This window comes from Punica granatum, chromosome 5, assembly GCF_007655135.1.
Source record: "Punica granatum isolate Tunisia-2019 chromosome 5, ASM765513v2, whole genome shotgun sequence".
Classification (NCBI taxonomy): domain Eukaryota; kingdom Viridiplantae; phylum Streptophyta; class Magnoliopsida; order Myrtales; family Lythraceae; genus Punica; species Punica granatum.
The window spans coordinates 437359-459896 of NC_045131.1; the positions used below are offsets into that span (position 1 = coordinate 437359).

The 22538-nt window shown below is 39.0% G+C and overlaps 4 protein-coding genes across 7 annotated transcripts; 1 reads left to right on the top strand and 3 right to left on the bottom strand.

Annotated features, from left to right (window-relative positions):
* Positions 1-8043: 8043 nt before the first annotated feature.
* Positions 8044-10966, bottom strand: LOC116207660 (uncharacterized protein At1g66480-like). 2 transcript variants are annotated; one of them, XM_031540710.1, is made up of 2 exons: positions 10074-10953; positions 8044-8443 (listed from the first exon to the last, which is right to left on the bottom strand). In XM_031540710.1, exons 1-2 carry the CDS (start codon positions 10671-10673, stop codon positions 8375-8377), a joined length of 669 nt encoding a protein of 222 aa, XP_031396570.1. In that variant the 5' UTR covers positions 10674-10953; the 3' UTR covers positions 8044-8374. The 2 variants fall into 2 exon arrangements, with proteins under 2 accessions (XP_031396570.1, XP_031396572.1); XM_031540712.1 differs by lacking the exon at positions 8044-8443 and adding an exon at positions 9386-9757 and having other exon boundaries at positions 10074-10966.
* Positions 10967-12090: 1124 nt separating this feature from the next.
* On the bottom strand, positions 12091-14035 carry LOC116207659 (stress response protein NST1-like). 2 transcript variants are annotated; one of them, XM_031540708.1, is made up of 2 exons: positions 12680-14035; positions 12091-12434 (listed from the first exon to the last, which is right to left on the bottom strand). In XM_031540708.1, the coding sequence occupies exons 1-2, from the start codon at positions 13906-13908 to the stop codon at positions 12413-12415; spliced, it is 1251 nt and encodes a 416-aa protein (XP_031396568.1). In that variant the 5' UTR covers positions 13909-14035; the 3' UTR covers positions 12091-12412. The 2 variants fall into 2 exon arrangements, with proteins under 2 accessions (XP_031396568.1, XP_031396569.1); XM_031540709.1 differs by having other exon boundaries at positions 12091-12470.
* A 1779-nt stretch (positions 14036-15814) lies between these two features.
* Positions 15815-18048, bottom strand: LOC116207479. The gene is given in 1 exon segment (XM_031540437.1): positions 15815-18048. A coding segment is annotated over 1 exon segment (543 nt). The 5' UTR covers positions 16609-18048; the 3' UTR covers positions 15815-16065.
* Positions 18049-18179: 131 nt separating this feature from the next.
* LOC116207477 (pyridoxal kinase) lies at positions 18180-22405 on the top strand. Of its 2 annotated transcripts, XM_031540434.1 has the most exons (12): positions 18180-18568; positions 18901-18994; positions 19145-19249; positions 19583-19666; positions 20045-20118; positions 20356-20420; positions 20667-20730; positions 21343-21408; positions 21650-21706; positions 21797-21841; positions 21943-21996; positions 22146-22405. In XM_031540434.1, exons 1-12 carry the CDS (start codon positions 18305-18307, stop codon positions 22284-22286), a joined length of 1113 nt encoding a protein of 370 aa, XP_031396294.1. In that variant the 5' UTR covers positions 18180-18304; the 3' UTR covers positions 22287-22405. The 2 variants fall into 2 exon arrangements, with proteins under 2 accessions (XP_031396294.1, XP_031396295.1); XM_031540435.1 differs by lacking the exon at positions 21343-21408.
* The last annotated feature ends 133 nt before the right edge of the window (positions 22406-22538 follow it).

Sequence of the window (22538 nt, forward strand, 5' to 3'; positions counted from 1 at the left end):
GGAGGCGAGACTTGATTCCGGTAGAGCCTGGCGTTCCTCTCCCTCCAGATGCAGTAAATGTAGTGAGTCCAGAGAAGTTTAAGACAAATAATATCCAGCTTCTTTCCACGGAGAGAGGAGACCCAGCAAAGTTCCGTATTCCAGTCGACATTGTGTTTGTTCATTCCAACACGGTCTAATAAACTTCTCCAAATCCCTTGGGTGATAGGGCATTCAAAAAAGAGGTGATTTCGGGTCTCCAATTCCAAACTACAGAATTCGCATTCGGGTGCAGTAATCGAGATTCTCCAACTCATAAGCCTATCTTTTGTACTCAATCTATTATGAATACAAAGCCAGCTAATGAAAGAGGATCGAGGAAACTGCCCCTCAAACCAGATTGCGTTCCTCCATTCCATCTTCTGGCTTCTGGGACTAAAGCATTTCCACGCACTAGCAACAGAAAATGTCTCGGATTTGTGAGCCGTCCATGTGACCCTATCACGATCAGAGAGTTGAATTGCATTAGCGAGATCACGGAGCAGGCCAGCTTGCAGATCCGAGCTTCTAGGCCAATGCCAGCATCCATCAACCAGAATCGAACTAACTGTTGCGTGCTCCCTAATCGACGGAAAGCACTGGAGCCCCCTGGTGCAATAGTTTATTAAAGAACCGACCGGTAACCACTTGTCATACCAGAAAGATACATTCGTACCAGGGCCAACACAATAGCGGATATAGGGAGACATCAAAGTCCTCAGCTGCAGAAGTTTTCTCCAGTTCCAAGAACAATCACCAGGTATCCTTAAAGACCAAATACTTCGGTATTATGGTCGTATTTTTCTTTATTTAGAGAACGACTTGCCCTGCACGTTGGAGATTATTATAATTAATGGTCGTGATGATGTTCATGCACACTGCAATTTGGATGGTGTACACTTGATGTACGCAAGTTGTTGAGACACAAAGACAGTCGATATGTAACAAAGATGGGACAGACTAGTACAATATATACATGTCCACACACACACACACACACACGTATGCAATATATCCCTTTCTTCAAGAGCAAGCTCGATGTGTTCTTCCATCGGCCATTAGGGCCCTACTATTTGAATTCGAACAACCAAAAAGGAAATTAAAGCGATTGAGGTGCAGTGCAGAGAATATGTTCTAATCCTGTGGCCACAAATCTATGTCTGGTAGAGGAGTAGCCCATGCACGAATATGCATATATATCATGTATGGATGTAGCCCATGCATGCATGGAATTAACTAATTAAGAAAAGGATCGCTAAACCAATAAACCATGAAATTAATATATGAAAATTAATCTTAATTTTCTTTCCGAAATTGGGCAGGTCACAGGCGCTCAATTGCAGTGCAGAGAATATGTTCTAATATATGAAAAGAATAATAAATTACTGAAAAGTTAAATATATCTTTTCGAAGTGTGTTTGACATTTACTAATTACCGTGATTCAGAGTGAGTGACGTGAGTTATACCCTAACTAATAATTAATTGAGCAGATCATTAGCTAATGTTTCCAAAAAGTTGGAGAGTAAAAACATTTTTCTTTCGGATCGAGAATTTTACAAAAAGAGAGAGACCTGCAAATGCAAATGCATGGCATTTTTCCCCTAGCTGATAAGAAAGTACTAAAGAGAGGTCAGACGGGCATCTATTCTTCCATGCACTCACTCAGTACGGATGATATATACATATTCCCCTTCCAATAACTCCTTTTTTTTTCTCTCAATCGGTAAGGAAGATACTCCGTAAATCGATTCACTGCAAAAGCAGATACAAGGAAACTATAACCAAACTAGAATTACAGCAGCGAAATATATTGATTAACCTGTCAAGCTAGCTAGCTATAAAGGAAAATACATGTAAAAGTCACATCAAATAAGAACAATTACAATTATAAGAAGTCTTCCGATAATCCCTTCTCTCTCTGTGTATGTATGTTATTTATATTGGACTATTATTATTATTATTATTATTATTGTAGTCGTCGTCTTCCAGTTACAACAATTCTTCTTATGATTAGTTTCTTTCGATTTAGATAAAACAAAAAACTATTGTGAAAAAACAATACTATTTGCTGCAAAAAGATAAATAAAGGAATAAATTAATTAGCCTCACTCAATTGTTTTATGGGAAAACCATGCATGCATCACGTAATCGGTAGCCTGTGGGCCCATAGGGCACATGCATGCATGGGGTCTCCTCGATTAGGACGGATGGGATAAGGACCCACTAACGGCGTGGGCCCCCTAATTAACCTTCTAAACGAAAGTCATCGTCGCAGAGGTCATATACATATCCATTATTCGAGCCCGAACTGTGAGTTTGGAATTCGGCCCGTTATCGAGCTGCCTATATACATATACATATGGGGCCCAACCCGAAGGAAAAGCTTGGATATAGCCCAGTCCACGCATCCATGCATGCACACATATATACGTACATATCTCGGTGTATACCCTCGCTAGCTACGCGTACAGGGATATCGGATTTCTTATAAATTTTTATTAAAATATTTTAAAATAAATATTATAATTAAAGTATATGTTTTTAAGTTTCATGATTTTTTATTATAAATTGTTTCAGAAATAATAAAATTAAAAACGGTTATAATTTTGACTTTTTTATAATTTTGCCTCAAAATTATGTTAATTTATGAATTTTTCTATATAAAATTTGCACTTTGCCCCCCTGAAAAAAAAAATTTATGTACTATTTATATCAAGCAATATTTTTGCCTCCCTGAACGAAAATCCCGAATTCGCCCATGGCGCACGCCACTGTATTACACTCTCTTTTGATAACCTCTGGTCTTTTTCTTTGGTTACAATAGAGATGACAACGGCCTCAATACTAACATTCGGCCTTTTCAATCCCAACTAACATTCGGCCTTTTCAATCCCAACGTATGTATTCCTTTCCATATATAGCAAATTCCCAAATGTTGATTGCAATTGCGATAACTGTCTGTCAAATTCTAGCTGAAGCTGATTACCCAAAAAAAAAAAAAAAAGCTAGCTGAAATTCTTGATAGCTCTTCTTGCGTATATAGCGAATTCCCAAATGTTGTCCGTATTCCTACGGACGTGTGATGCATGTTAATCGTCGGCACAAGACAAGCTAGGTCTAATTATGGAAATCACTCGATTGTCTATCTAGAATTTTATTAAATATTAGTCGAAATAGTCGGATAATCACCCTAAGATAAGATTGGATATTAATGTACGTACAATCTTCTATTTTTGTTCACCGAGGGAAAAAAAAAAGAGGAGGAGGAGGATTATTGGATATATATATATATATATATATATTTATTTTGTTCTGTAGGAAGGATCAGATATTTGTAATGTGGGGATGGGATGATAATCATGATATGATATATATTGCTAGAGATACTAGCTCTCTGCCAACTACTACCACTGCCACTATATAGCAACAAGCAATGAAAACCAAAAACAGATAAAGCACCTAAACTATAGCCATGTCTTTGTTTAATTATGTCTCGGGTGGGAACAAAAATCAAAATACTTAATAGTATGACGATGCATTACCTTTTTAGAACATGTCGGAGTTAAATAGCATTGTATTTTTTATTTTATTTTTTTGAGTTTTTCTTTTCTTTTTTTCGGTGGAGGGAGACAACTACATGTATTTTATTTTAAGTAAAGGTCATCATGACAAATTAATTAATATAAGCCCCCTTTGCTTAGAAGCCTACCCTAATTTCTTCCCTTCAAATTCAAAGCAAAGCGCAGATTTTAGCTAGAAAAATACTCACTGCGCTGGCGCTGCGACTGCGACTGCGACTGCACCTGCAGTGGAGTATGATGGATGGACTAAGTCAGAGGCAGAGTCGGCCACTCTCCCTCTGCTTCTAATCTAAAGCTCTTCCACGGTTCCACCCCTCCTGGTCCAAGTCGACGAGTCAATTTCCACTAACAACGGGTGTAACACGGTGCTGCTCGTCCCCACCCTGCCTAGCCAAATTAAAGGTCAATCACCATCGACTTGTGTGGTCTCAGCCAGCCGCAGGGATGGTCCGCCACTTCCACGTCATCTTTCCCCTTTAAAATCAAATGTCACTGTGACTTGACTTGTGACCCGAAGATAGATTGATATATAATATGTATATCTTCTACCTTAATTAACCGCGTCTTACTATCTCTAAAGAGAAAAAGAAAAAACACCGCGTGTTACGATCATAGATAGAATAGACCCCATCATGCACGTTTGCCAGTAGGACACACATACATACATACATATAATATATATATATATATATTGCCGCAAAATACACGAAGAAATGAGAAAAATATACATATTCATTTATTGGATAATTTACAGTGTTTCTGCGATTGTATATATGTAATAGTCATAGATAATTAAAAAATGGTATAGTGTAATGGCGCATGCTTTCACATGTTAATTTACAGATCGCATGTTCGATTTTTAGTAAGAATACCCGTGTTCGTTTATTAATTATTTATAATTCATCTTTTATCGTACTAAATTTTGAATCTCATTTAAAATCGAAAAAAGATATGTTCTATATTATTAATATTTTCTATATATGATATCAGTGTATATATATCTTCGTCCTATAAATGATTGATCAGATCCATCGTAATATATCATTCATGCATGAATAATAGCTAGTGAATATATATACATACAACTTACAAGAGTTGAGTCATCTGAGTGGTCCTAGCTAGTAGCTCTCGTGGCCATATATATAATATAAGGGAGAATTTACAAAAAATGATCCTATAAATTTGTTATTTTTTGATATTGAATCTTATAAGTTTCGTTTTGGCTTTTACAGTCCTAAAAATTTGTTCCGTTAGACACTTATGGTCCAAATCGTGACTAACCGTTAACCGATACTGATGTGAACAAAAATGACGTTCAATCATTTTCACATGTATTCAAAATAATTACGTGGAAATTGAAAAAATAACAGTGATGGCCTAAAGATTTTTTTTTTTGCAATTTTTTGAATTTGAATTTTATAAGTTCAATTTTGAAAAAAATAGTCCTAAATCGTTTCAAAAAGTGATAGTTTTGATCCATTATATACTGACTATTAACGGACGATAATGTGAACTTAACGTCGTGAAAATTTTTAAAATTTATTTTTTGATTTAAATTTTTACTTTTTTGAAATTAATTAAAAATTAATTTTTTGAATTCTTTTTAAAATAAAAAGTTTTTAAAACTTTATAAAAATATACATTAAATTAAAAAAAATTAAATAAATTTACAAAAAATTCTAAAAACTAAAAAAATAGGGGGGCAAGGGGGAAAGATCGAAAAGTGAGGCCCTTCCGGCTAGAGCCTCCGTTGACCTTGCCCTATTTGATATCTTGATAACTGCCCAGCCCTTCTCATTCTTCAATGAGTTTAAAAATTAACTTCCACTTTTTAATTTTATATGAATTTTTTTATTTATTATTTTCCTATCATTTTATTTTTTATTTTAATTTTTTTTGAACTTTTTATGAACTTCCTGATATTCTTTTGAATTCTTATTTTTACTTTTTTATTTTTTTTGTATTTTATTATTTTTAAAAAATTCCAATTTTTTTGTAAGATTAATTAATTTATGTAATTGTTCTAAATTTTTCCTCTATTTTTCCAAAAATTTTAAATTTTCTCTTAAATTATTTTCAAAATCTTTAAAAGTTTTGATTTTATTGATAATTTTCTACTTTCTATTTAATATTGGTTAGTCTTATTCAATTTTAAAATTTTCTATTCTAATTTTTATGTTTTTTAAAATCTTTAAGAATTTTTTGAAGTGACGTGCGATAGTTGGCCCACATGTGTCATATAACTGCTAACTGTAAGCTTTTTTTATGGCGTTAAGTTCACGCCATCGTCTGATAACAGCGGGTTATGGAATGGACCAAGACTGTCACTTTTTGGAATGATTTAGGATTATTTTTGCCAAAATTGATTCAAAAGGGGAAAAACTTTTAGGACCAATCCTTTTAATTTCCACGTAGGCAATTTCAATACAAGTGGAAAAAAATTAACGCCGTTTATGTCCACGTCAGCACTAGTTAATGATCACTCACGATTTAGACTATATGTGTCTAACGAAGTAAACGTTTAGGACTGAAAAATACAAAGTAAAATTTATAGGACTCAATGTCAAAAAAAAACAAACTTATAAGACCATTTTTGCAACTCCCCATATGATATGATGCAAGATATAATCAATTAATAAGAGAGGTTGAATAGTCGCCTCCACCACCAGAAAGAACCTCCCCATACAAATTTTGATTGTCAAACTTCCTTTTGTCACCCGCAGTTTCCTTCCTCGATCGGTCCCGCATTTTCCACATTCAACTCTCTAAAAGTAATTAGGTTCTCGAGCTAATCCTTATCTGTGGGGGTATATATAAGGAGCTAGCCATGGCAAGGACCTTTGCATGCAAGCAAGCAAGCTTCCATAACCAGCATATGTATATACAACCCAAATATCACACGCACGCGCACACACACACACCCACACGAACGATTTCAAATCCTTAGCTAGCTAGCTAGCTATCGAGTACTGCGCCGATCGTCTATACTACTGTACTGTGGTCCTAGCTGGCTGATAATGTCAGTTTTCTCTGTGTTCTCTTCTGTGGCTTTGCTATGCTCTTCTCTCGGCAGCAAGGCAAGAAAGTCGGCCAAAAACGGCAAGAAAAATTCTAAGAAGAACAAGTCTTCTCCTCCTCCTCCTTCATCAGTACTTCAGCGGCCCAACAAAAAGCTCGTGTTGAAGATGAACAGAAATCTGAGCAGCAAAGCTCTGTTGAAGATGATTTCCTGGAGGAAAGTGCACGAGGACCATTATTATGATGATTGTGATCAATATGACGATGATGAAGAAGCTCTATGGAGGAAGACGATAATGAAGGGCGAGAAGTGCCGTCCTCTGGATTTCACTGGGAAGATTGTTTATGATTCTGATGGAAATCTTCTAGCTACATCATAGACGAGAAGAAAAGGAATGCGCATGCAAAGTCGCACTACTCTCAGTCTCTCGCCTTACTAATTCATATATCATTCTTAAAGTACGCCGCTGCCCCCCTCCCCTTCCCTTTCCCTCCCTCTTCTTTTAACACCTGACTGATCTGTGAATACGCATGCTGAGATCAATTTGAATGGTTCTGTTTCGTTATGTTCGCCTGCAAAAATTTCTGGAAGATTGTGAGTTTATTTTTGTTCTTAATTCGCCTGTTGGCAGAAGTTCGTTTGTGTGTTCTCTGGCAATTAACCTGTGCATAGTAATGAAGTACGTAGCTTCATCATTTTAATTGATTCTTACAACAAGGTGAAGTTCATGAACTGTAATCGACTCGATCAAGAGCAAACTCTATGAATATATATATATATATATATATATATAGTAGCCGATTTACCACAATTTATCGTTTCCAAACTTTTGTAATCTTCGAAAGAAATATATATATATATATATGATATACCCATTGTTCTTGCATCTTTGACCAAATGCGATCTCTAATCTATGGGTTTAGAATTGTTTTGGGGGGCTCAAAAGCTTAGCTTCTTGGACGTTCTTTTTACGGTAAATAGCTTCTCGGACTTTTTTAAACAAGTAGTGTTTGGTTATAGAAAAGAAGAACAATCGCTGATGAAAAACCGAGCCAAGAAAGTCTAATTGGTTAAAGTCAAGAGCAAGTGTTTCTCTTGAAGATTCTTTTTAGATGTCATGCCAAAAAGAAAATCACTGGAGCTGCTCAAATATAATGTAATATATTGTATATATAGATATGTGAACTTCGACTGCCCATATTAGGACTCATGATATCATTGTGATGTGAGTGCCCATGAGGAAGCCCATTTATATGAATTAGAAGCTGAAATGAAGCCCAGCATGCAATATGGATTCAGGTACATTTCTCCAGACGTGTTCTACTCCCCTTCTGCCTGTTTCAGAAAACGGGCCTTCGATTTAGGGCCTGTTAGTCTAATACTGACTGTTTAATTTTTTTCAGTTACATAAGGAGGTTTATGAATTTAGTATAATAAAATAAAAATTTTAATAATTAATATAAGGGGGCACGGGTTGACTACATTGAGCATCGAATCTGAAACCTTTAAGTTACCAGATGAGAGCATACGTCACTACGTTACACCGTCTTTTGATACTAACTATTTAATCTAATTAGTTCAATCCTACACAGCAACCGTGTTTTTACAATTTGTAAAACTTACGAACCGCATGCAAATTCTTCTTGGGAAAACCCAGCAACTTTTTAACTTTACAGAGAAATACTGAGACCTACACAGCAGCACATGTTTGTATTCCTCATAGCCAACGCAACCAGCTGAAGATCTTTGCACCAGCTATATATCGATAAGCGGGGCAAGATGATGGGTTTCCCTTTCTTCCACCATGTTGAAACTCACCCGTTTCTGCATATTCATATTATCGAGGCAAAAAAACGTCAAACAAGAGTACTGAAAAGGAAAAAAGAAAAGGAGGCATGTATCGATGAGATTGGGATCCCTAGCTAGAGCGCTGACATAAGGCGGATGCTGATGAGGGTTAGGAGCTGTGTGTGTGGCTAGATATTATATATGCCAATCTTCTTTAATATTATGTATTCATTTCTAGCTAGCAGCTTTTGTGGTCCTCGTCATTGTACAGCAACCATACATCTCTTTCAAAAGCTTGCTATTAATTCCCCTCTCACTAAAAAGTCTTTTCATTTTTTATCACTCGCAGCAGAAAGAGAAAAAGGGTTCTATGCTTATTATCATATCATGTTAGATTCTTTCCCTCTCCATTGATTATTGTTACTCATTAATTCAGCAGAAAGGAAAGATAAATAAATAAATAAACCAACTATTCACGCGCACCAAACAAGAGCACAAACTTTAATCTACCGGATGGGAACAAAGAAAATAAAGTGGTAGGTTTTTGATAAGCTTGACATATTAACGATCTCATGACCCCGCCAAGAAAGAATAAAGACACACACACGCGCGCATGCACGCATGTTAAGCTAATTAAGTATGGAATCTAAATTATGACAGTTTATAAACTATAATCTTGAGAAAATTCTGGAATTCTATTTGGAACATCGAGCTGAGCAGACCTATTCAAACAATTCGACCTTTTTTTTTTCCTTTTCTTTTTATAGTTAAACAATTAATCCAACTTCTTTTTTTCTGGATAATTAATCCAACTTCTTCAGCACTAGAAATTTGACCCCCTTCTTTAACAGTTGATTTTCTTTTCTTTTTTCTTTTTTTTGGTAAACAATTGGCTCTTCTTCATTCGGTGGAAGAATTGGCTCTTTCCACAATAATGCAAAGGAGAAAACGCACACATCTTACTTTCGACACCGGAAGAGGAAAAAGAGGAAATCATGTCTTCTTTGGCTTCACGCGGATCCAATCCACATGGTCAACAAAATGCAACTTTGCATTTGCATGCTTATCTATTTGAATTAACATTGTTAAGAACTTGATTTTTTTTCCTTTTAATTACATAATAAAAAAGGCGGTTAAAACCCCTTCAATTGGTGGTATGGGTTTTTATGCTATGAACGTGCTTAAAAATGATTTAGCTCATATGCACGGACTGCGGAGGGAGGTACTGATGACCACATGGACGGACAGACAATGAAGATACAATGCCCACGAGCTCGATTTGCTACTTGTCTACCCCAGGTTGGTGGGTGCTTCTCCTAATGAATTTACATAATAATATTGATGATAAACCTGAACAACATCGAGCAAAGGGACGGAATCAGATTTGGAGACCGTCAAGGGGGGACTCTTTAAGTATGGAAATAGGACGGTAATTTCCACAAGTTAAGAGGGTGAACATAAGGAATTTTATCAAAAATTGGACAATAATACTTAAATTAGCATCGAAAATTTAGGGGGCCGACTGCCCCCCTCGGTCCATCCCCGGAGACCGGGCATATACAATGATTGTAAAGATTATGTTCTTTTCTTGAAGACTTTGGTTAGTTCAAGGCAAAAGAACTGGGAACTGAAAGTATTGAGGAGCTTCATTAGAACTCAGCATTACCTGATGCCCCCTGAAGCTGTCGACATTGATCTTGTTGCCAATTAGAGAGGGCTTAACCTGAGGTTCCTGGGGAGAGGAATTCATCATATAGAGATCAAGAATCTTGTCAGCCACATCCACTCCATCTTCACTCTCCTCCACCAATTTAGCCAGTTGGGCCCTCGGGATCCTCAACTTCACCTGCATCGGTTCACGGCCTTGTTGCTGCTGGCCCCTGTCAGACAGCATCATCGGCCCTGAAGACGGCCTGGCCGCTGCAAGGTCAGATACGGATCTCCGAGACAACATGAGACACTCGAGACGGTCCTTTGCGGTCATGTTTATGCCGGACCTCACCCTCCTAGGAGGAGCCTTTTCATGCTCAGGAAACTTAGGCAACTCCACTAGGAAGTAAACCTTCTTTGGCCTGAGCTCCTGCTGCGATTCCATAGGCTGTGCTCTGATACCAAAATGCTTCACTGCCTCCGAGTCCATCAGGACATGGCCAGGGTAGTCCTTGACGACCTCCAAAGCTCGGATCGGAGTCTTCAACTTGAAGACTTCACCGTTAACCTTCATCACCTTTGCTCTCTTCCTTCCTCCTCCTATGCTATTCCCCATCCTCCTCCTCCTTCTCTCCTCACTCAGCGTTTTACGGTACGGTGGAGCTCAGGGGATTGTGATGAAGTATGCTGGGCTGCTTCTGCAACTGCAACTTTCTCGGGCATTCAGCTAAGAACGAGCTGCAAACCCGCAGAGTACCCTCCTGTGATGAGACTTCTCTTGCTTTATTATGATGAATATGAACGCCCGTGTGAAGGAGTGGGCAAAAATGAATCTTTGGAACGGGAAGTCGGGCTAAAAGATTGACATTGATTTGAACCAATGTAAATGGGCCACACCAAGACAGCCCCCTTCTCAACTTTTAGATATTCCCATTAAGAAAAGGAAAGCCAGGCTTTTTAATATGGTTTTTGCATTCTATTCTAATAACAGTAAGAGACGGTGGTCCACTCCTGGGGACGGACTTTAATGTGCACTCTTATTATACTTCTCATCCACTCAAGGCAAGATGATTACTAAGGAACTGTTATTAGCAACTAGGACTCTAGTTTTTCAAAGGCGGGGTAAGGGGCCCCAATTATATCACCGAACAGCAGCGCTGCGGTAGATTACCGAAAAAACAAAAAAACAAAAAAAAAAACAAAAACAAAAAAAAGAAGAAGAAAAGACTCTGGCTCTCGCCGCATCCTTCGTTAAATTACTTGGCAACGTTCACCAAAGCCAGTGCATATGATATGAATACACAGCTAGAAAATACAAAGTTGGTGTTTCCATGCCTAACGCATAGATCATAACGACTTTCCTTGCTTAGTCAGACTGACTTCCTGCAAGGATTATGATACTTCCTCTTTGGTGATTTATAAAGTCAAAAGCAATATATCAAATTGTCTTGGTTAAGATGTGCGTTTTAATTGTTCAAAGCTGAAATCACATGGCATTTATAACAGGTTCAATCATTAGAGACGCTGGGGACTTTACAGATACTTGTATATAACAAATTCATCCATTGTTCTGCTAGATGAATCGTAGGATAAGTTATGGCAGACTTACACATACTCAACAACTGCAATAATATAGGGAACAAAACATTATGGAGAGGAGATTATGTATTGTGATTTGTTAAGTTTGCAAGTTAGGTGAGGTTGCTAATTTTCAGCAGTGAAGGGTGGGATTACGTTGTCAAGAGAATGTCCATATCATGCCTAACACAAGGATTACGTCACTTCTCGCAGAACTTGACCTGAACATTCCCTGCCTGCAACAGAGAGGTGTAAGCAAACCGAAAGAACCAGCGGTGGTACCGCACAGGGAAGGAAGCGAAACGAGCATATAGGAGGTATTACCAATGGTCCCTCTAGCTGCAGAGGAAGCCTTGTAGTTTGTCCATCCTATCACCAGGCCTCAAATGTTCAAAAGAGACCTCGACATTTCAGGACAAGATACGTTCTAAAAACTCCTAGGAATCACTTGTTTGTGAAAAGAAATAACACTGTCCGGACAGTATTTCTCCTTCTCAGCCAGGAAAAAAGAGACCCAGGATCATATTACATTTCTAATGAGGCTACTGGCGATGAGTCGTTGAATGAACAGCCGAAACGGAGAAGGTGGAGGAACAGTCGGATAAAATATTTCACTTTGGTAACCTGTCCTAATGTTAAGCTAGGATAAGAACTGCAGGTAAACTCTCCAGTCCGACAAGAGGATTGTTTTCTGGATAAGTACAAGAGGATAATTAATTACTTATGATGCAGATGCGCCCTCTTTGCTCGTACAACACACGCTTCTTTCCCAGGATCCTAATCACTCGGCATCGAAAATCTGCAGAACCCATGACTATCCTTCAGGTTTATCTACCTAAAGAAAACCAGAAATTCAATGCAATGCCAGAAGACAAAATTTAAAAAGCCTTTGCAGCAAAGATCCTAATTTTATTCCCAATTGCAATGTGTCGAAGGATTCAATGCAACAAAAAAAAAAAAAAAAACACCAGAGTATACTGGGTCACAATAATGTAAGTTAAAGTTACATAAAAAAAGAAGAAGCAAAGCTTTCGATATTATTACATGAATTCTGAGGGAGAATTAGCATCGGGCTTCCCATTATCTCCCAAATCCCCAGGATGATGCTGCAAATTCTGTAAAACCTGAGGGGGCAACCCGCCAAGTCCACCAGCCAAGGCATCGTGTGTCGACCCAAAGAACTGACAGACCAACCGAGCCATAACCCCGACGATCTGCATTTGGTTCTGATAGGCCTCCGCGTGCATCTGCATCATAGCCTTCTCGTGCTCCATTTGCATCCCTATCAACCTCTCTCTCCATTCCATCTCCTCTTCCTCTCTCCGCTCTTCCATCCTCCTCCTCCTCCGCCTCTCTTCCTCGAATTCCCTTTCTAGCCTCAACCTCTTGTTGAATTCCCTTCTTGCCCACATCAGCTCCCTCTCTTCCAACTCCAGCTCTCTGTTCTCCACCCTCTCCTCCCTCTCGCTCTGCCTCATCTCTCTCCGAAACTCCATCTCCTTCCTCTTCTCTTGTCTGTCCATGGAGCTTTTCTCCCTCCCGAACTCCCTTTCTCTCCTCTTCTCCTCTTTCCTCACCATGACATCTCTCAGCTCCAATGCCTGCGCCCCTAAGAGCCCCAATTTCTTGTTTAAGCTGAAGCCAAAACCTTTCTTTGATTTCCTCGACACAACATTTCCCGATTCTTGAATTTGCAACTCTTCCCCGAAATCACCCTCGCTGGCCGATTTTCCTCTGCCTTCGTACCCATCACGATCCCCACGTTCAGCAGCCTCATCATCATCGCCATCATCGTTGCCGTCGCCATCATCTTCTTCCTCCTCTTCATCATCCTCGTCTCCGGAATAGATCCCGTACCGCAAACCTAGGTCAGCGAAGCCCTGATCCCCCAAGAAATCTACGCCGCAGCCCGATTTCTTACCTTTCACCTCCAATTCGACATCCCCGAAGACCTGCTTGTACCTGAGGAAGTTCTCCCAGTGGTTCTCGCCGTCCTTCCAGTTGAACTCGTCGTTGGAGACCCTGATCTTCTGCTTGACGCCAAGGTACTGGTGGCGCATGTTCTGGACTTTGATGGAGACGTCGCGCCAGGACCACTTGAAGGGGAAGGCGGAGGGGTCCTGGAGGTGGTGGACGGCGTTGACGTGGTCGGCGATGGGCTTGAATTTCTTCTCCCGGGTCTTGAGCTTGGAAAGGGCGCCGGAGTTGGAGAACTCCGAGTACTTGTCGAGCAGGGTCTGCTCTTCGAGCTCCGACCACTTCTTCCGCTTCATCCTCTCCTCAGGAACTGCACAGAGAGAGAGAGAGAGAGAGAGAGAGAGAAGGGACAGCCGACAGTAGAGAGCGATCCTTGGGAGGGACCGGAAGGAAAGATACTGTCCTGGCTGCTTTGGTCAACTCCGGTCGGTTCTTATCTCACTGTGTAACTTTTGATTGCCGCACTCTTTTTTTTTTTATTTTTACACCCTAAAACACTTTTGGGCCAGGAAAAGCCCACCCAACACAAACACCTATCATACAGGAAAATGTTCAAAAAAATAAGGCTAAACGCTCGCACAACCTAAAACTGAACTACATTGAAAAAAAGCCCAATTATATTGAGCGACGGTATGCATGATAGATTTGCTATATTTTGTCCAGCCCATGTGATCTTTGTCGTGATCATATTACCTTGTACTTGCTTTTGTTATGAATGGACATTCACTGACTGTTGAGTAAAAACAATATGTGATTCGACCGGGCCAGCAACTTGTGAAAACAATTCAAAGAGTGATTCGTTTGTATATCAAAAAATGAAAAAGGAAAGGACAGAAGGATTAATTCTGAGAGCTGCATATTACAATGACCGATGTCGAATAAAACCATCTGATATTATCTTTCTTATTAATTAGTCCAGTTTATTTCTGGATTGGACTAGACGGACCTGCCAATTTTGGGAACAGCCAGGGTCCATTCTTCTGGCACACACAAGTGAGCCAGCAGAGCAGCGCAGGGAACCCCCTCAGACCCTGAAAATGGAAAGGGGCACAAGGGGAGGCATTGGCATTGGCATTGGCGGGAAACCAGTCCTGTACTTTTAACGTCACATGTATACACACATATACATATATATATCTATCTATCTATCTATCTCTCTCTCTCTCTATCTATATATATATATATATGATGATGTTTTCTATCTATATCCAATTTTGCGACAATCTGTTAAATCCGATTTATTAACTATTCCAATTTATATATTTTTGTTTGATCTGAAATAGTTCAAAATGAAGTGCATCGTAGTGACACGAATCTTTATCTAGAAATCAAAAGCTTTTATATACGACTTCCGTCGCTAATCGATATGAAGTTTATTGCCCGTTTAGTTATATTTTCATTTGTTTTAGCCTTATTTTAAGTCTCTTGTAGCTTCAAAAAAAACAGACCATGTAATGATGAATTACAATATTCTAGATGGGATTTACAAAATAATTAAATAAATAAAGTGAATGGACTATATTTGGTTCTCTCGGCTCATATATTTGACACTTAAATAAATCAATAATAATTTATACATCATGTTTCTAGAAGCCAACGAGCAAAATAGGAGATAATTAGCTGTACGTTAGCACGCAAATTCTCAAATAACAATAATATAAATATAATAATAAGAATAATAATATTACTGACAAACAATAGCATGTTCATCTTATATTAAGTAATTAAGAGTGCGTTTAGTTTTAGAATTAAAGTAATTTTAATTTTGATTGTAGAAAATAATAAATGAGATGGTATTATAAATTTGACTTGTGAAACGTATTTTTTTTTTGTGGTGGGTAGAGTTAAAATCAAAATCATGATTCTAAAATTAAACTCTCAATCCAAACGCAACCTATAAAATGTGATTTAGTTGCCAAATTAATTTCATGAGAAATGGTTTCCACTTGCAATTCAACGCGCGTGTTAGAAAATTTTTACCTGCTGTTCGTTCCAATGTTGAAGCAAGATTAGTCAAAAAAAAAACTCTTGATCTCATCTTAAATAAGAAATAATAATAATAATAATTAAATAAAAATGACACGTCATGTTGACATCTTATTTAGTGTTTATTTATTCTGTCAAACATACAAATCGATAAAATTGATAATTTGATCCCTGAAATATACGTCTCACGGCAAATTGATCCCTGAAATATATTATGTATACTAATTAATCCAAACGTTAGAACCAATTGGCCCTTCCGTTTGAAAAAGCGGTAGGTCCCTGACGGAACGTGCCTCTCATGGCCGTTAATTGCCACTGTGTTGGTCGTCCCTCAAGTCAAATCCTTAGAAAATCCTTCCCGCCCCAAATTGCCCAAAATTGGTGCTTTCCTTAAAATCCGATCAAACCCTACTTGATCCACTTGCTTCCACTCCAATCATCAAATTCGACCAAAAGTTTTCTGCAATTTAGAGTGTCTCATATGTCTTCCTAATCCCTCTTAAGGTGGTGAAATACAGTAATACCCGATCATCTCCTGCAACCACCAACAGAGATTGAAAATGATCAACACGCGACGAGGTTCTCCGGGGGAGCGATTGCGATTCCTTTAGGGGCTTAGAACTTCCATTTTGATTCCACCCCAACTGCCTAGACGACAATGCCCCCCTATAACTGTAGACCACATTAGGGTCCATTTTAGCTTGCAGAGCTTCCTTGGATAAATGCTTTCACAAGGGCTTTGTCTAGGAAGACGGGTGCTTCTCCACTGATTCAGAAAGATCATGCAGTTCCCTCACAGACCCATCAAAAGTGGTGAACCTGCAGGAGCTAGGCTTAGCCCAGACCTCAAGGGGGCGGTCGAAATTGAAGGAACTGTTGGACATAGGACACGAGTCGAAGTTGGCGTCATCAAGGCCGTCCATGAGCTCCCAAGTATTGATGATAGAATCCGGCGATGCTGAGTCCTCGGAATCCATTAAAGACTGACTCTTGTTGGTGGGGACTATCATCTGGAGTTGATCAGGGTAGTCCTAACCGTTCACGTCAGGGATCTTAAGGTCAATGAGGTGGAGGGAGCCATAGGTGGTGGATGTGAGGGAGACAAGGTGGTGGGTATCGCCCTTCCGGAGAAGCGGGTAGTGGACGAGAGGCGTCGGGAAGGGGAAAGCCCTAGGCGACTTCGATGAGTTGAATAGAGAGATGGTGGAATGAAAGAGGAAGATGAAGATGAGTCTTCTTGGTTTCTGGTGAGAAGGGTTTCTGGCCTCGAAGCAGAGCAGCCCATGAATGGATTCCTCGGAAAATGTGGAGATGAAATTGTAGCAAGCTCACTCTTTCTCTCTCTAAACAAGGCATAATTCTCTCTCTACTTTATTTCTGAATGCACAGTAAGAAAGAGGGAGGTGGAGGGAAAGGTTTGGTCTGGAGGAGCTTTCAAGATTGTCTTGCTGGGTGCACATGGGGAAAAGGGAGGGGGAACGAGGAAGAAGATGAAGAAATAAATGCTAGAGAGAGCGAGAGAGAAAGAGATTATGATTTTGAATTGATTAGAGTTGATTGCAGTTGCAAGTCTCTTTGGCTATATCAGGGAATGTTTGAGGTAAAATCTTTCTTTTGCTTTCAACAGGGAAATGTGCTAAATTTGAAGATCTTTCACCTTATGAATCCCAATTGCTAAAGGATACACTTTCCAGAAAATACTTACCCCAATTTCTGTAAAATTGAGAAAAGCACACTAGCTGCGAGTTTTTTCCATTTCTAGTTCATCAGATGGATTGCAAGTAAATGTCATGTGATGACAATATAAATCTTCTATTGTGATTCACTTGCAAGTCAAGTAGTTGTATGAGTTTTTTTTTTTTTTTTTGCTGAATAAGTAGTAGTTTAAGTGATATAGCAAGAGGTTATTGTAGGATCAAATTAATCTCAAAGCTCACCGCTGATTAAAGCACATGGAGCTTATTGATGAATAGTTGTTGCAATTCTGACCTCTCTCTCAGTTTTAAGCGCGGACAAATGCGATCTACCGGTGGCCCAAGATAAAGATAGCTCTTGCTCAATCATTAATAACAAAGCTTCATGGCATTGGTTTCCAAGATACAGCATTGGCTTCTTCTTTTTCTTCTCGGCTTGCTGATGCTTCTTCTTCTTCTATGTGGGGGTTCTCTGATACTTGGTTTTCCTGTCTATGTGTTGTTGTTTTTTCTATTTCTCGGGATCTCGGGTATTTACCTTTCTTGGGGTGAAATTGCTGGGGTTCTCTTCATATTTTTTTGTTGTTTTTGCATTTTTCTGTTCTCGAGTTTTAGGGTTTTTTGTTCAAAACATGGAAAGGGAAAATGGAGGAAGGCTGGATAGTGAGGTACAGATCTACAGTGGCAATTAACAGCTATGAGAGGCACGTTCCGTTAGGGACCTACCACTTTTTCGAACGGAAGGACTAATTGGTTCTAACGTTTCAAACATTCGAACTAATTAGTACACATAATATATTTTAGGGATCAATTTGTCGTGAGATGTATATTTTAGGGACTAAATTGTCAATTTTGTCCATATAAATCCAACCAACCCCATCAAAAACAAAAGACAAAAAGAAGAGAGAGAGAGACGCAATCAGTCGTCTGACTGCCCGCCTCCCCTCCCTCCTCTTCTCTCCTCTAGGCGACGCCTTCCTTCCTTTCTCTCCCTGAGACTGCTTATTAATTCATGAGCCGCCCGCATCTTCGAATTTTCCCGGAAAATTATTCAGTCCCTCTCTCCAGCTCCAGGCAGAGCAACAACTCATCCCGTCGACTTTCTCCCTTTGCCCACTCCTCCTCAGTCAAATCTCCTGTCATCAGTTTCTGCGTCTCTGGTCGGCCCCGAAGGTTGAGCGGTCCGAAGAAGCTCAGAATGGCTCCTCCGATCCTTTCTCTGGCTTTGCCTTCCGAGACGGGTCGAGTCCTCAGCATTCAATCCCACACTGTCCAGGTCACTGATTACATTCATTTCACCCAGCCCATTTTCCTCTGCGTTTGGTTGCAAACAAAGTTTGAGAAAGTCGAGGAAGCTGAATAATTGAGTTTGACCGTTTCTTTTGATTGCTCTCTCTCTTCATTCATTAGATTACAATGCACAACTCTCTCCGAGTGCTTGAATCGTCTGTCTCCTCTAGCTAGCTGTAGCTGATCAGTAGCTTTCGTTACCGATAGCATTTCTGGAGCTGCTGTGTCTGCGATTGCATGGTTATTTATTTTCAGTGTTGAGCTTGTAAGGGTTCTCTTTTGTCTTGAATTGCCGTGGCACCCTGTAATATATTTCAGGGATATGTTGGCAACAAATCGGCTGTCTTTCCTCTTCAATTGTTGGGCTACGATGTAGATCCCGTCAATTCCGTACAGTTCTCAAACCACACAGGCAAGCCTCTGCTTAGCTTTTTTTGCATCGAGAACTCGGAGAAATTTGGTCCCGGCTTTGGTCCAACATCATTTGACAACAACTTTATGAGGCATTCCGGGAATATGATAGTTCGTATTGCTTGATAATATATATATCAAATCTTCGCAGGATACCCAACTTTCAAGGGTCAGGTTCTGAATGGTCAGCAGCTATGGGAATTGATTGAGGGCCTTGAAGCGAACGATCTCCTATATTATACGCATCTATTAACAGGTATTTTGATAGTTCATGTTCTCCTTATTGCTGCACGGTTCACCGTGTAGATATGATGGCTTTGTGGTTCTTGGGTGGGTGGATCTTGTCATCCCCGCGTCTTTATGGAATAGTTAATTGAATTCTTAACGAGAAGTGATTAGCTGCATACGGATACTAGATACTTGTCTTGTATGGACTGTCACATTTGGCTACATGCGTGATCATTGTCTTTACTCTTGAACCTACTGATTGACTGGAACTGTTTGGTTGAGGATCGTATTTGCAAACTAACTTCCTTTATTTGTTTGAACCTTCCTCACATTTTTCAGTTGTTGCATGCGGCATTTACAGGTTATATCGGTTCTGTCTCTTTTCTGGACACTGTTTTGGAAGTCGTCAAGAAGCTCCGTTCGGTGAACCCAAATCTCGTATATGGTTAGTTGTTAATGAATGTTGGAAATTTTCTTGTTTTCAATATCAAATCGTGAAAGTTCCTTCTGCTGGTTTGGATGTTGAAAATTTATTTAACAAATAAGTGATACTGTCCTGATGAATGAAGAGCTTCATAAACCACAAGAAATGAAGGTCATCCTTTTATTTCCAGATTTCCAGGCAAAGTAGCATTCCATTCTATATGTTTTTTTGTTTATATGGATCCTGTCTTAATCATGATTGCGAGTTTAATTCGTGAATTAGCACCCATGAACCTTCCTTGCCCACTCATCGTCATCCTCCTATTTTCTCCTCAAATTAGAGCGAGCAGGATGATATCTGTTTATATATATCTCACAAGTTCAGGGGCTTCTTGTCCAGTTTGTGATCCGGTGATGGGCGATGAGGGAAAGCTTTATGTCCCACAGGACCTTGTTTCAGTCTATCGGCAGAAGGTGAGTTCAATTACTTATTTGGCAAGTTTTCCAAGTATAGAACTTGAGTTGGGGGAGATTGTCAAATACATTCAATATCATACCAGCAGAGATTCATATTGTTATCATGTCAAGTGCATTCTGCTAGTTTTTACCTATTCATGTAAGGGATACAGGTTTTGTATAATATTAGTTTGTGTACTGTATCTTAATGTGTATGCGGGTACATTTCCCTAGATAACAACTCCTTAATTTTAGGTTGTTCCAGTAGCCTCAATGTTGACTCCTAATCAATTTGAGGCAGAACTCTTGAGTGGATGCAGGTATTTTCTAGTATCCACAATGTTAAATTTAATGCTCACTCTTTCTGTGTGTGGAATGTAATTGAGCACATTATGCACAAAATCTCTGCAGTTTTATTGCAAACAAAAACATTAATTGGTGTTCTCTGATCAGTTGCCTCAACATTGACAGCACCACTTACCTAGAAATAGAAGGATCCTTGGTGCAACTTCCATCCTCAGTATTTTATTGGCTACCTGCCTTCTGATCAGAATTTCATGTCACAGGATTGAGTCTGAAGCAGATGGCTGGGAAGCTTGTAATGCTCTTCATGATGTTGGTCCATCAAAGGTATTGTTTTTGTCCTTTTCATAAGTGGTTTTGCTTCATTAAACTGAACAATATTTACAAAGAACCAAAAACTCAGCTCATAAAAACAAGAATCCCCATTACAAGAGATGATGGCCCTTCAAAGGTATTGTTATTAACTGTCTTGGTTAGAATAAGTCATGTATGTTACTTTTTATTGTTAAAAAAGCTGTGCAAAGCTGTTAGTTCCTGGAGGTGAGTTTGGAAATATATATTAGTCGGAACTTAAATTTGTCGCAAATCGTCATTCACATCATACTTCGATGATGTGAGTTTATCGAAAAACATTAGAAAAGATTATATCAATTCCCAAGGTGAAAGAGAGAAATTGACTAGTTGTTGGGAGATAAAATAACTAGATATAGTCAAGTAGAATTCATAGATATTGGGAACATCCAAGGAACGCTCACATAGCACAGCCATTCTAACCTTGATCATTGAATTTAATTTCCGCAAAGAGGGAGGTCCTTCAATTTACAGAATCTTTTGTCTTTCTCAATTGGCAAATTTCTTCCACTATACCCGGTAGTGAGGATTTTGCTTTCTTTTGAGAATTTTGTTCTGAAGCGTGGAAACCTCATTCATCCTGTCCAGGTGGTGATAACAAGCATAAACATAGATGGGAATCTTCTCCTCATTGGTAGTCATCAGAAGGCAAAGGTGGGGTTTGTAAATATGTACACAAATTCCCATGGGAACCTCTTAGGTGGCCAAAATATATTCTCAAACCTTACTGAACATATTGATAATGAGCTTTGGACCACAATGTTCACATTACAATTCTTGTATTATTTCTCGAATTGTTCGGAATCTTTTCTGAAGTTCACAGGGTAATAATGCGGCATTCATTTTCTTAGCAACGCGTATAAGTGCGAAATTATGGGGTTTCTCAATCTTGCAGGGTCAGCCTCCCGAGCAGTTCAAGATTTCAATTCCCAGAATACCTGCATATTTTACGGTATGGAAATTTATGTAGGATAAAAAAATGTGTCTATCCGAATATGATGTTTGGATGCATCACTCTGATATGACATGACTATGCTTGTAGGGTACTGGAGATCTTATGACCGCACTTCTGCTCGGATGGAGCAATGTGAGTGTGGTGCTCTAAAATCCCAGCCAGAACTTGTAATCAAATTTATAACAATCCTTTCATCATCTATTCTGATGACAATGTTTTAATGCTCTAACCAGAAATATCCCGACAATCTTGACAAGGCAGCAGAGCTTGCAGTATCAAGTTTGCAGGTCCCTGTTATTTTTGTTATCTGTGAGCTCGCTTATTTGGTTAAGCTGACTCGCCCCTCTGGGGATCTGATCTAGAGGCTCTTTGCTTGAAATTGTATTCATTATATCAGAATCAATCTTGACTATTGTACTGGTGCTACCGTTTGCAGGCTCTACTTCAGAGAACTGTCAAGGACTACATAGCTGCCGGCTTTGATCCTCAAACTAGCAGCTTGGAAATTCGACTTATACAAAGCCAAGATGACATCCGGAACCCTCAACCCATTTTTAAGGCAACACGATTCTGTTAGATACGTCGAATGTTTTATTAAGTCTCACCATAAATGACTGGATAATTTCCTTGTATTCAATTCGAAAAGTTCAGATTTATGGCAACAAAAAAAGTAAAGATATCTTTGTTCTTCCCACCTTCTTTAAAAGAGCTTAAGTTTCAGAATTGGAAAGTATGCTTGATAAATGAATAGCTTTTACTTTGAATGCGATCGCAACAAAATGGACAAACTAAAAATAAAGAAGAAGAAATGGTGTAATTGTTTCTTAGA